Below are 13176 nucleotides of genomic sequence, written 5' to 3' on the forward strand. Positions count from 1 at the left end.
AAGATAAAGTATGCCCTAGTGGTGAGACATGTAATATAATGGTAGGCTCGGAGGGGATGCTGATTCAGGGTGAGGTGTGGATGAGGTGACTGTTAGCTTTTCTTGGTGTCAGGGTGGTGGACGTTTCAGTCCGTGGACGTGCCCTGGTGCCCCGTGCTGCCGGCCAGGACGGAGCGGCGGGGAGTTGGGTTTGGAGAGCATCGGGGATGGAGCGGAGGGGGTGCGGAAGGAGGGTGAGCATCTTCGCTGCGAGGGCCGAACGACGCTGCTTGCAGCTTTAATTAAGTTTGTTTTCTTTTCCTTTTAGCCTGGAATCCTTTTTTTTCACACCGGAATACATTACATTAGATGGTTAAAGCACCAATGCGAAAAATGTGACCACGTCTTTCTGTGTGCGTCACACACGCGCACACACACACTTGTAAACAGCTCTCATGGTAGGAGGAAGTCATCCATGCCAAACAGGAAAGACCTACAGTAAATAGAGGAGGCCTCACGTTACACCTTTCCAGCACCTATGCAGCTTTGATCCTAATTCCAAAACAGTTTCAGTCTAGCTCACACCCTCCTGCATCTAATCAAAACACACAATAGGACATAACGACATTGACGACTCCCTAGAGGGCAGGGGTCATAGTTTCAGAGAGCTACAGTTCATAAGCTGAACTCTCCCATATTTACCATGTCCTGGATGACTGAGGACCTTCACTAGTATAATAATAATAATAATAATAATAATAATAATAATGATAATAATAATAATAATAATAATAATGATAATAATAATAATAATGATAATAATAATAATAATGATAATAATACGATACAGCTGGGGAAGCAGCCTACAAGAAAGCGGTTCCAGGTTTTATTTGCACTAATTTCATTATTTAATGACAGAAAACAGGAGAAATAAACCTTTTGTCACATTTCAGCTTCAGGTTTTATTTAAGGAACATAAAACAAACAAAATCTTCCAAATATATAAATAGTACAGTATAAGTAACCATCATACCAACAGGCAAATATTAATAATAAATATTACATAATACAGTATCATCAGAAATAACTGAGATGCCTGCATCTCAGACGAAAAAGTACACAAACGTAATAAAAAAAGCTCATAAATAGCATTCTAAATAGCTTGAAATAGTATAAAAATAATGTTACACATTCATGCTAATAAATACCTAGCAGGCACTGTGATGTAAACAGTCTCAGTGGGAGGACAGGTAACAGGTGACAGTCCCTCGGCACAGTGCATCCGTACATTTTAACTGGTTTAAAAATAAAAAACGAGATGAATCTACATTCTTGTTTGTCTTTAACTGGAGTCCATGTGACGGCTCTAGGAGGAATAAACGTAGAAATGATGCTAAAGGTGGCCGTAAACTGAAAGTTTGGAGCAAAAGTGTCAGTTTGCTACACTCAGAATGATAAAATGTCTTTATGTGATGCTGCATCACCAGAAAATGAGGAATTAGACATTAATATTGAATAGATCTCATTAAAGTAGAAGCATAAAGGAAATATTTCGGCTTCTGCTTCACATGTGTTTGTAGTTTCAGCTACCGCTGGTTTTAACTAAATGCTAATAAGTAACACCGTAATGTGGCCTAAATAAAAATACTCTAAAACTCTAAAATTAAGAATTAATGTTGAACAGTGTCGTTTTGCAGGAATTTGATCATGAAAACTGAAAATGTAAGATTTTGTTGTGAATTTTTGAGAGAATCCATGATTCTACCTTAAAGAACCAAAACCCTTTTGACCTAAGCAGCTCGACGGGCTTCGAAATGATCGATTTTAATGACATCGGTTCCTGGCTCGTTGCAGTCAGCCACGAGGCTTTGGATCGGCCGATTCTGCCACCTTGAGGTAGTCCACTAGCAGGATGGAGCAACAGCTTGGAGTTATCAGTGGTTTCATGTGAGGACACGATCAGCTGTTTAAGGCTGCTTTGGGGCGGTGTTTGGGGCAGATGTGCAGCAAGATTCGTTTTGACAAACGGCAGAACGGTTGTAGCCGTTCAGAGATTTCCACGGAGAACATCAGAGCGTCGAAGGCGTTGGAGACGTCGGGAAAAACGGGAATCGACACCTCAGGAACCTCTTGGTTTATCTGAAAACACACAAAAAAACTCACCAAAGTTAAAAAAAACTCACATAAAAATCCTTATAATTCACTCAAGAATGCAGCGATGAAAGTTATTATTGATATTATTATTATTATTATTGTTGTTGTTGTTGTTGTTGTTATTATGAAAATAAACATGATCAATTTTTTAATATTTTCTCAAATTAGTTTTAATTTTTTATAACATTTTATTTAACAACATAAAATAAAATAATCCAATTTTATTTGTTGGACTTTTATTTTATATATTCTATATTCATCTCTTCTTGTTTCCTAAAGTTTTAACTCTAAATCAACTATAATCAACATTTGTTTTGTTTTAATTTTTCCGTTTATTTGATATTTGTTTATATGGAATATGGACAAAAGTACAACATACTTCCATTTTCTACGGATGTTAATTATTTAATTTAATTTAATTTAATTTAATTTAATTTAAAATCAAAGTTTAAATAATGGTGGCAATTTGATAAATTTGGTAAAATAAAGGTTTTTTCAAACTTTTGCTTTCTTTATCATCATCTTCAACTTTGTAAACAATAAAAAAAATGGCTCCTCTTTTGCATAACTTCATTTTCAGAAGATTTTGTTCTTCTTTTAAACATTAAAATTGTAAATATGATTTTCTGGAGCTCCAGACGTGTGTAACGAGGGCTGCATCCCATTTCCAAGAGTCCTTTAGCATTTTTACAGCACAACCAGCTGTTTGAATGGAACACGGCCCTCGTTAACACACCTTTGCTGCCCACCTGAGGTGAAGCGGATGCTTCTGTTTGATTACGCCTACGAGTCGACTCACCTTGTGAAGAGACTTCCTGATGAGGTCTGATAGCTGCAGGAGGCTCGAGCCGGCGCTCCTGTCGGCCAGGAGGGGCAAACTGAAGTTTTCTTTAGCAGCTTTCAGCCAGTCCACGTGCAACCTGAAGGACTCGGTGTCCTTGTGCAGCTGCAGGAGGGACTCATTAACCTGTAGGCGCACAAACACACCACACACACCTGCTCGATAACTATGATCTTTATATTTATGCAACGTTTAGGTGGAATTAGGTGCTTACCTTCAGGGACCTGAAATGTGTGGCAATGTGCTCCAAGCTGGGAAGACCCTTCAGTTTGTCTTCAACTTCAGAAAAATGTGAGAGTTCTTCACTGGTCTGTTGAGAACAAGACAAATAAAACACTCGTTTTTATTTGTTTTCATGCCGAAGAGCTGCAGCACCGTTAAAATCCACTTAAAACCTCAGAGACAGCAAACATCCAGAAAGTCTGAGGTGAACCTCACCAAGTTGTGCATTTTTTTGGAGGCGTTGAACAACTTTTCCAGCTGATGGATCATGGAGCCGAACGCCGCGCAGAGATCCGAGCTGTGGGCGGGGAACGACGAGGACCGAACCAACAGTTGGGTCAGCAGCAGCAGCAGGTGGAACAGGCCTGAGGTGGGCTCATGAATTACTGCAGAGGCAAGAAAAACACACAAAACCCACATTTAGCCTTTTCTTCTAACTCAACGAAACAAGCGCTGAACCAGGGACGCGAGAGAGTAACGCGCAGCTATGGCAAGCCAAAACCGCCACAATACGCCACTTTCCCAACCCGTCTAGTTAAGAAATGGCGAAAAAAACGCCGTTTGATGTGCCAAGACGTCGTAAAATATGGAGAAAACTCTGCCAGAACTCCGTAACTGACGCCGTTCTGAACGGTCCCGTAGAACGCCCGTAAAATACGACGTTTTTTCCGGACATTGAACGCCGTTTTTTACGTCACCCTAATCCCAGACGCGTTCTCTGTGTGGGTGGCGTAAAATATGGCGTTTGGTACGGACATTGAAAGCCGCTTATTTCGCCGTTCTGTGACATAAAACGCCGCTTTTAACACAGAGAACGCGTCTGGGATTAGGGTGACGTAAAAAACGGCGTTCAATGTCCGGAAAAAACGTCGTATTTTATGGGCGTTCTATGGGACCGTTCACAACGGCGTCAATTACGGCGTTCTGGCAGAGTTTTCTCCATATTTTACGACGTCTTGGCACATCAAACGGCGTTTTTTTCGCATTTCTTAACTAGACGGGTTGAGAAAGTGGCGTATTGTGGCGGTTTTGGCTTGCCATACAGAGCTGCAGCTGCAGCCACGCTTCCTCCCTCCTCCTTGACCCAGAGCTGCTGCGTTTCTGTGATTCAGACCGAAAACCACACAACCTGTTTTTTTTATTTCAGCAGCACGGATTTCGCAAGCAGCTGCTTGATGTTTCCGTCTGTTTCCGCTCACTGAGGCTTTGGCCAACACGCAACACGTATGGGCCTGCCACTGGAGCCGAAACACCACTAATTACAACAAACTGGTGTCATTAAGATGCTGGGAGTGATGTGAGACAGCAAAACGGGAAAGCCATCTTTGATGCAGCGATGCACAGAGTTTAAACATCAGTCAGCATCAGTGCGACGAGAAATGTGAGCATCCTGTCGTCTAGACGACGAAAACTCATCAGATAAGAGCAGAAAAGAGTTTAAACTCCATCAGGAGTGTGTGTGTGTGTGTGTGTGTGTGTGTGTGTGTGTGTGTGTGTGTGTGTGTGTGTGTGTGTGTGTGTGTGTGTGTGTGTGTGTGTGTGTGTGTGTGTGTGTGTGTGAGGAGGAAACAAGATTTCCCATTTCTGGAAACAATCAGAAGCAAACATTTACTGATATTTTATTGTTTCTTTAAAAAAATCCCCCAAAACTGTAAAAAATGTTCATTTGTGGGTAAAAAAGATCAGATTTCGAACTTTCTGCTCACATTTTGATGCTGTTAGTTTCTCAATTCCTTTAATCTGCTTTAAGATCTTAGAATCAACACATAAAATCAGAAATCAGGTCAAACTGTTTTTGATTTGAACTCGCTCTCCACGTGCACGCCGTCCTGCACGTGCACCCGTTGCACCGACTGCACGCTGCAGAAGCCGAGTAGACGGGCGAATAGCCGATGGCTTCTCAGGTTTGACACCAAACAGGACCGAGGTAAACCCGTGAAGGGTCAAAGGGATTCAAAATAAAACAAAAATGGTTTTATCTACAGCCCTGAGCCGCTTTCTCCAGATGCAGAAGTCTTGACTTTAACAGGAAGTGTGACACATTCATCCTTTTATTAGCTTTTCACGCCTTTTCTGCAGGACGGAAGATAAAGAAGAACTAAAATATTGAGACAAGCTGCAAAATTTAGAGGTTAGAACAACATAAAAAGACTATTTTTGGCTTCATTAACGTCAACAAACTAGAAGACGGGTTTAATAAAACAAACACACCCACATCTTAAATCAACCAGCATGAGATTGAATCACGTATGTCTCAATCCCTGCTGATGAAACCCTTTCAGCCAGATTAGCTCATGTCTGAAAATCTATCCACGGGTTATTGAAACTCTAAAAAGCCCCCGAGCCTCGGGACCAGCCGTAGGATGTGCTAGGTCACGCTTGAGGAATGTGAGGAATTCCGGGGTTTTTTAGACGCTGCTTTGAGCCTCCTGGTGGAGAAGCCGGCTGAGACGCCTGACTCAGATTAATCTCTGAGTGGTGACGTCATCAGCAGGCTGCCTGAACTCCTCCCAGAGAAAACATCCCTTTTGTTAAAAAAAACACTTTTCCTGCCATCCAGAGAGGGACAAATGTGGGTTTAACTGAAGGTCAAAGGTCAGAGTTTAGAATTTTTATATTTAACTTATGTATTTAAGTTTTGGGCATGTCCTGCCGGCAGGAGGCCCCCGGGTCGACCCGGGACACGTTGGAGAGGTTACATCTCCAATCTGGTCCGGGAACGCCTTGGGGTCCTGCCGGAGGAGCTGGTGGAGGTGGCCGGGGAGAGGACGGTCTGGAGCTCCCTAGTTGGGATGCTGCCCCCGCGACCCGGACGCGGATAAGCGGTGGAAGACGACGACAACGACGACTTATTTATTGTATTTAAAGGTTTCTTTTGCTCTTTTTGTTACCAGTCACTCTGGTATTAGTCTTATTATGTCGGAATGTCATCAGTTTTTCTCCCTGAACCTAAATGATGAGCAGCTGAAATATTTTGGCCGATTTCTGTTTCAACATTCCTCCACTTCCCACGAGACCTCGAGTTTCCAGGCTTCTCCAAGTGTCCGATTTCACGTCTCGGCATTGGCAGAAAAGAACCCGACTCCAAAGCTCGCAGATGATGTCGGACCCAAGAAACATTTCATTTAATTTGAAATGAGTTTCCGTTTCAGACGCAAAGAGGAGAGAGGACGCTCTCGGAGACGTGAAAATAGGTTGCATCAGAGAGAGAGAGAGAGAGAGTTATGAGGGTAAAATATGTCCTCTCACACATGCAGGGATGCCCAGTAATCCGAAAAAGACAGAACACATCCGTTTACACGGCGGGATATCAGAGACGAAACTCGGACCTGCAACAGAAACGATTCTGCTGAGACATTAAAGTAACAATAGTTTAGACCTACAAGCTCGAGCTTTAACACTGGTCTCAGTGATTGTTCAGTTAGAAACCTGACCAGTTTCATATTTGACACCACTCTGTGGAGCGCGTAGGTGTCCTATAGGTGAAGCTCTTTACCTGCTTTACGGCTGTTAGCTGTAATGCTAGCGGTTAGCATTTTCAGTTTGCCGATCGTCAATGAAAAGCACAAGAAGAAGAAAAAGAAGTTTGCTTTTACTGTTGGCATCATGGCGGAGCCTGGAAGTAAAAGTGAGAGAGTAACGTCTTTGGAGGTGAAGCAAAGAGCTAAAACCAGAGTGAACATCGGCGCGTCCTACGCTAGTTTGAGGGAGCTAAAGGCTATAAAATCACGGACTGATGGTGACCTGGCTTTGTTGCAACTGGAACAGTGTGGATCTTTTTACTTTGTGGTTTATTTTAGTATTAGTTAGCTTGTGTTGAAGCAGGGGTATTCATTTCTGGTCCTGGAGGTCCGGTATCCAGCACGTTTTAGTTTTAACTGTGTTTCAACACACCTGATTTCAATCAGCAGGTGATTAACAAGCTTCTGCAGAGCCTTATGAGCTGCTGCACAGGTGAATCAAGTGTGTTGAATCAGAGAAACCACCAAAATGTGACGGATACCAGGACTGGAATTGAATACCCCTGTGTTAAAGTTAGCTCATTGTTAGCGCTAGCTACAGCAGGCTACAGCAGGGTTGTTTATGACAGTTGTAATTCCACTTTCAACCAGTAGGGCGGAGGAGCAGGAAACTGCTCTGTTACTTTAACAACTATCTGCTTTAGATAGCTCATTGCAAAGCCTCAGTTTGGAGAAACAGCTACATTCAAGCTAAAATAATCCCAAAATGTTCTCATCACTTTATGCAAATTATGTTTTATAAATTTTACGGAGTCGTGAATCTGTCTGTTGTGTTTATTTCTGCAGATTTAACATCGATCCCTCATATTTATTCACATTATGTGACATTTTTGTGAAAACGTGGGGAAATATTAACATTTAACTCGTTCACTGCCATTGACGACTAAAGTCGTCATTTGCATGTTTTTACTGTGTGGGTGTCGGACGAGCCCCCGCACCGTGAGAACAAACATCCCAGCTCTAAAGCCGATCTTCATCCGCGTACGTCACACGTCACATGATCAGGAAGCAGAACATCCATGTGTCAGGAGATCGTTTTGTTGCCATAGCTGTAAAAAAAAGTGAGGCGCGAACCGGAAAAGCTTCTGCCGATCACAATTCAACAACGGATTATGAAAGAACGGATAACGCTCAAAACGCGCGGATTCTTCCTGATGTAAGAGGTGAGTCTCCGCTTTGTTTTGGTTGTTTTGACGTCATCCTAGCGCCCAATGTTCTGTGACTCTTAAAAAAACAGTAAAAACAGTGAGAAACGCTGGCAGCGAATGAGTTAAAGGTTTTTTACGGCTTGTGTTTTACCTCCTTTGTACGACATCATGGCCAATCAGACTCCTGAGCTCATCGGTAGAATTAATCTCCACTTCTCCAAACTGAAGCTGTTCAAAACTTGGTTCAGAAAAAGGAAAGAGATTTTGTTCTGTTTGTTTTAAAAGTTCATATTTTCTCACAAACATCTGAAGCTAAAATGAAACATTTGATCTCATTTTGACTAAACAAACTCCTGTTGTAACTTCAGAAACGTTCTTGTTCTGTTTCACGTTCCTAAGCACAAAGACGTGTCTCAGAGAGGAGAAAAAGATTACATTTTGTTGATTTCACACAGACTTTGGTGCATGGATGCATTTAGTTGAGAGCTTAAAGCTTTTCTTGCTAAATCAAGTCATTTAGGGCATAAAATATGGAAAAACATAGTGATGAATACTTAATTAAACATCGGTTTTACACCAAATGCTGAAAGAAAGTTCGTTTTAATAAAATCTTAGTTTGGATTTTATTTATTCGTAGATTTGATCCAGTTCCCTTGACCTAAAAGTTGCCAAAAACTATAAAAGAATCGCTCACTAAGAGAATTTTCTCTGATGTGTCAGACATTATCTGTCAGATAAAACTTGTCTTGTGGCGAGGAGACATCTGGGAACGAGCTTTTATTTCCACACTGGATAAATGTGTGGTTTGTTTGCAAAATGAAGAAAATTCCACCGTGAATCTAAACTGGTTTTAAATTCTAAACAAATGGATCTCATGAAAGGTCTAAATCTCAAACAGATGTTCTCCAGCAGACGTGACCAAGTGAGAACTAATCCAATCAGTTGGCTGCCTCTTGGTTTCTGTGCACTAAAGCGTTGACTGTCCTGGTCTGCAGCCAGAGAAGGACGCGCGCTGGAAAGCTGCTGCATTCAGCCGCTGGAAAAGTACTGAGGAGCAAAAGCCTTGAGTCAGAAGAGAGAGAGAGAGAAAGAAAACATGTGCGTACAGTCATGCATCTGGCAGAGTAAACAGCTGTGACAGCATTACAGCATCAAAAAGCTGCTTCAGAAGCAGCGTGAAAGGCTCGCCTTTGATGTGTGCACGGCCCGTTTCGTCAGAACGCAATCCTCCAACATGAAACATCAACAAGTGCGTGCTGTGTCTCACATAATCGCCCACTTCCCGCGTTTCCGTTGGAGTTCGTGCCCTTTTTTCCTGCTGGGTCAGACAAACAAACGCTGGAGTTTCCTGTGTGGGCTCAGTGGACGCCTTATTTCCTCAAGCGCTCGTTACTTTTTGCTCTCAAGGACATCAAATGAACTTATGAACAGGTGCTCTGTTAGCGTTCAGAAACCTGGACGGAGCTCAACTCTACGGTCTGACTTTCACAAACGCTTGTTTTTCCAATATTTTATATCTTTGCTTTCTGTCCTGCTGAGACTCGTCATTAAACGTCAAATTTATGCCTTTTCCAGGCGGACTCAATGGAGGTGTGCAAATTAACATTCTTCAATCATCTTTTTATTAGCAAAAGCAACTTCAGGTAAAGAACGAGTGAGGGCGTCAGCAGCAGCTGTTTTCAGCCATAAAACTCACCAAACACAAGTAAGACTGCATATCAGACACACCTACAGCTTTAGATGTTGATTTAAATAAAAAAAAAACTGGTAAAATATTATTCAAAAGTTTAAATGTCTTCCTTATAACAGATCTGTCCAGATTTGGATGCTTAAAGAGCAAGTCACCCCCTACCAGAGTATTACTCCACTCACACTTCCTGTTTGAAAAATGCAACAAATGCTGTTGCCTAGCAGACCGAGAGGGCGGAGCACACACACACACACACACACACACACACACACACAGGCTCACAATGACATTGTGACATCATGTGGTACCAGCTAACGTTCTAGAGTACCTCTTAGCCAATAGCGATGGCAGATTTAAATTCAAATGCAGTGCAGAGTTTTTACCTGACAACGGCACAACACTGACAGTTTTAGGCAGAAAATTTAAATTTTAACTAGGGCCGGGACTTTAACGCGTTAATTATGATTAATTAATTAGAAAAAAAATGATGCGTTAAAAAAATAATGCTTTTAATCACAGCTTGGATTTCGAGTAAGGCGGAACCTTTGTCATTGCACGATTTCCTCGTAGACCGAATATCACTGACGCACACAACAATGCACAGCGCTAATGGCTACTAAAACGGAATAAAAACAGAAAGAACTTTCCTTGCTTGGACTGATGCAGGATTTAGGAAACCCGTCCGCCTCTTTTCTTAACTTGGAAAAATAAAACTTCCAGACAACAACGGAGTCCGTGTTACGGACGTTTTTCAGAGATCGTCTCTGCTGCGGCTGCCCGCCCGGTGGCACCGGAAACTTTACAAAAGTTGCGGTAAGCTATATTTTTAACATTTCCGTAACATCTGTGCAGCGCTGAAAGCACCAGACAGAATAATTCTGTGCCCTAACAGTAGTTTATGAAAGTAGTCAGACAAACGAGAGGCACCTGGCTGCCGCTGGGAGAACGCTCCGTGTTCTCACTACTCTGTAAACAATCACAAACAACGTGTCTTAAAGTTGAAAATAGAAGTTTAAGTTAAAACAGAAACACTCTAAAAATGCGATTAATTTAGATTAATTAATTACAAAGCCTCGAATTAATTAAATTAAATTTTTTATCGAGTCACAGTCCTAGTTTTAACTAAAGTGGAAAACTAATAACTACACGTGTCTGCAGCACTAGTAGACACGCATTTATATAGTTTATCAGAAAAAGAGTCGATTTGGGGGTGACTTGCTCTTTAATTCCTGATAAACCTGTGAAAAAGGGGTTAAAGTTGGTAAAAGTGCGGTCCCGTTCCCTGATTAAGCCTGAAACACGAATTCAAATCTGTTTTCCAGCTGTTTTGGCGTCTGTCTCACTTCTTATCTAATCTCGTCTCCCTCTTGATGTTTTTGACGCCATCTTGATGATGCCACACATAAAAGATGCTGAGCCATCCAGATGAGTCACCGTGGATTCAGCATCAGCAACTTCAGACAATAAGTTTAAAAAAAAGCTCCTGAGCTGCTGGGTTTTAGCTGCAGTACCGCCTGTGTCCACAAGGAGGACGCTTGCATTACAGCTGACTCACTTTCGCCCCTGAAAACCTGATCGATCTGGAACCAAACAGGTGAGCTGCAGTCTGACATTACAGTAAGGGACCAGATTACATGTAATGATGACATCACTGTCTGCTCAGCTGGCACACACACACACACACACACACACACTTTTTCTGATTTATTATCCTGGACTGACGACCTTGTGGGAGAGTTCTGATTAAAACCGAGGCTTTGATAAACAAAACGTGATTCATAATGGAGACGAGGACGTTTAAAGCACCTTTCTTAGGTTCTAGGAGGAAATTCTAACATCAGACGACGAGTGAAGTCGACGTTTTGCAAATGATCCCAGAATTCCAACGTGCATAAAAAGGCTGAATATTTCCCTTTCATGCAGGTAAACACAACAAAACTCAAATGGCGCACTCCTGTTTGGGCCAGTTGTTAGAAAAAAACGGTTCCGTCTTTTACTGCTGGAAAGGAAAAGTAAAAAACTCCGAGCGGCTGCAGAAGTTTCCAGCTTCTCTTTCATGTGAAATAAGTGCAGAGGTAACGCAAACAGTCCCCGTCTGTGCTGTCAGGTAGGAAGTCTAACATGTGGTCTGGAGCAGCTCTCAGCCAAGTTCCTCCATTAAAGCGGGACTCCTCCCAATGTTGACTTACACATGATTTATATCGCCTTCATTAGCTCAAAACATGCGAGTCTTTCGCTTTAGGAGCCTTTTTACACTCATGAAATAAATACGAGTCGATCCTGACGTTCTCAAGCACGTCTGTGTGCACGCAACGCGTGTTTTCGCACAGAAGCTGGCTTCAATTGGAGGGTTTCGTTCATTTTCGGTGAAAATGTATTGAAAGAAACAACTTTACCTAAAAACAAACAAACTCTGTGGCTCAGGGTTACTTTTTAAGTTCAGTTTGGACAAATTCATCACTGATTTGGCTCAAAAACATCCAAAAGCTTAAAGTTTAGCAGCATTTTTAGTTCAAATGTTTTCATTGGATTTAAATGGGAGAAACCCATAAGGGCAGCTTCTTTCGCTCGACTGGTTTGGAGTATGTGGGGAAAACCTCCCCAACACACACACACACGATCAGCCAATCACAGACAATCCTGAAACTAAACAGCGGGTTTTTCAGAATCCAGACACAAAAAAGTTAAACTTCACAAGTTTCAGCCACAAAGAACAAGTCCCATCTCATTCATTCACCCCTTTTCATTCATTCATTCACCCACTTCCACTCCTGACTCCTCTCAGGCTGAAAGTAAAAGTGAGGAGCACGTGTGGAGTCCCCCTCCTCCATACACACACTCACACACACACACACAAACACACACACACATAAACACATGCTGTGTTTGACTGAAAGTACGAGGCTCAAACTTACATTTCATCTTCTGCTCCGGCTGCAGTAAACAAGAGTCCCTCTGAGTCCAGTGAGTGCTGTACATGTGTGTGTGTGTGATTGTGTTTGTGTGGACAAAATGTAAATGTTCCCTTTTATAGCTCAGAGTATGACACATCACCTGAGTCATCAGCCATCGTTGCAATTCAAGCATCTACGCCCACGCCGGCCAGCCACCCCTCTCCAACCCCCCCTTTATCTGAAAAAAAGAGAAGCTTGAGGTGTCTTTGTTTGTTGGAGTCGAGGTTAGAAACGTGGGTCCTGGGGAAAGTCATCGTTGGGATTTCTGGGTGTTTTCACCTCATAAACTCAGAAATGTGTCAGAAAGTAAACAAACAGGAAAAGGAAGAAGAAAGTGGCTCTTGTCCGGCTGATGAATAACAATTTACTACCTGAAACCCTCAAAAGTTTTCTCTCCTCATCGTTGGGAACTTTGTTGTTTTTGTATAATAGAATCAGGAAACTGGTGATGTCACAAGAATTAAACAAACCCTTTTAAAACCAAACCAATTCAAACTTCTTCAGTTTGTTTCCACCAAAAATAAAGTTGAAGCTCAGGGAAACGTCTTGGTGCGGAGGCGATGCGTCACGTCGACTCCTCGTTACTGATTGTGACGTTTCAGAGCGGGAAGATGAAATCCGTTTCTGCAAAATCGGGACGAAAACATCGACAAACAGTCGATTAAAA

At 42.1% G+C, this 13176-nt stretch overlaps 1 protein-coding gene across 1 annotated transcript; it reads right to left on the reverse strand.

Annotated features, from left to right (window-relative positions):
- Window positions 1–1938: 1938 nt before the first annotated feature.
- Window positions 1939–12676, reverse strand: LOC107395788 (uncharacterized). The gene is made up of 5 exons (XM_015975238.3): window positions 12471–12676; window positions 3413–3582; window positions 3189–3284; window positions 2933–3100; window positions 1939–2118 (listed from the first exon to the last, which is right to left on the reverse strand). Exons 1-5 carry the CDS (start codon window positions 12640–12642, stop codon window positions 1939–1941), a joined length of 786 nt encoding a protein of 261 aa, XP_015830724.2. The 5' UTR covers window positions 12643–12676.
- Between the last annotated feature and the right edge of the window lie 500 nt (window positions 12677–13176).

The sequence above is a fragment of the Nothobranchius furzeri genome, chromosome 19 (genome assembly GCF_043380555.1).
Source record: "Nothobranchius furzeri strain GRZ-AD chromosome 19, NfurGRZ-RIMD1, whole genome shotgun sequence".
Classification (NCBI taxonomy): Eukaryota; Metazoa; Chordata; class Actinopteri; order Cyprinodontiformes; family Nothobranchiidae; genus Nothobranchius; species Nothobranchius furzeri.

Excerpts from the sequence above, each read along its gene's own strand:
- LOC107395788 (XM_015975238.3), bottom strand. The coding sequence starts at position 12,642 with ATGCTTGAATTGCAACGATGGCTGATGACTCAGGTGATGTGTCATACT. Across the intron at positions 3,583-12,470 it reads GCCGGAGCAGAAGATGAAAT|TAATTCATGAGCCCACCTCA; the intron begins GTAAGTTTGAGC and ends TTGCCTCTGCAG. Across the intron at positions 2,119-2,932 it reads TCAGGAAGTCTCTTCACAAG|ATAAACCAAGAGGTTCCTGA; the intron begins GTGAGTCGACTC and ends GTGTGTTTTCAG.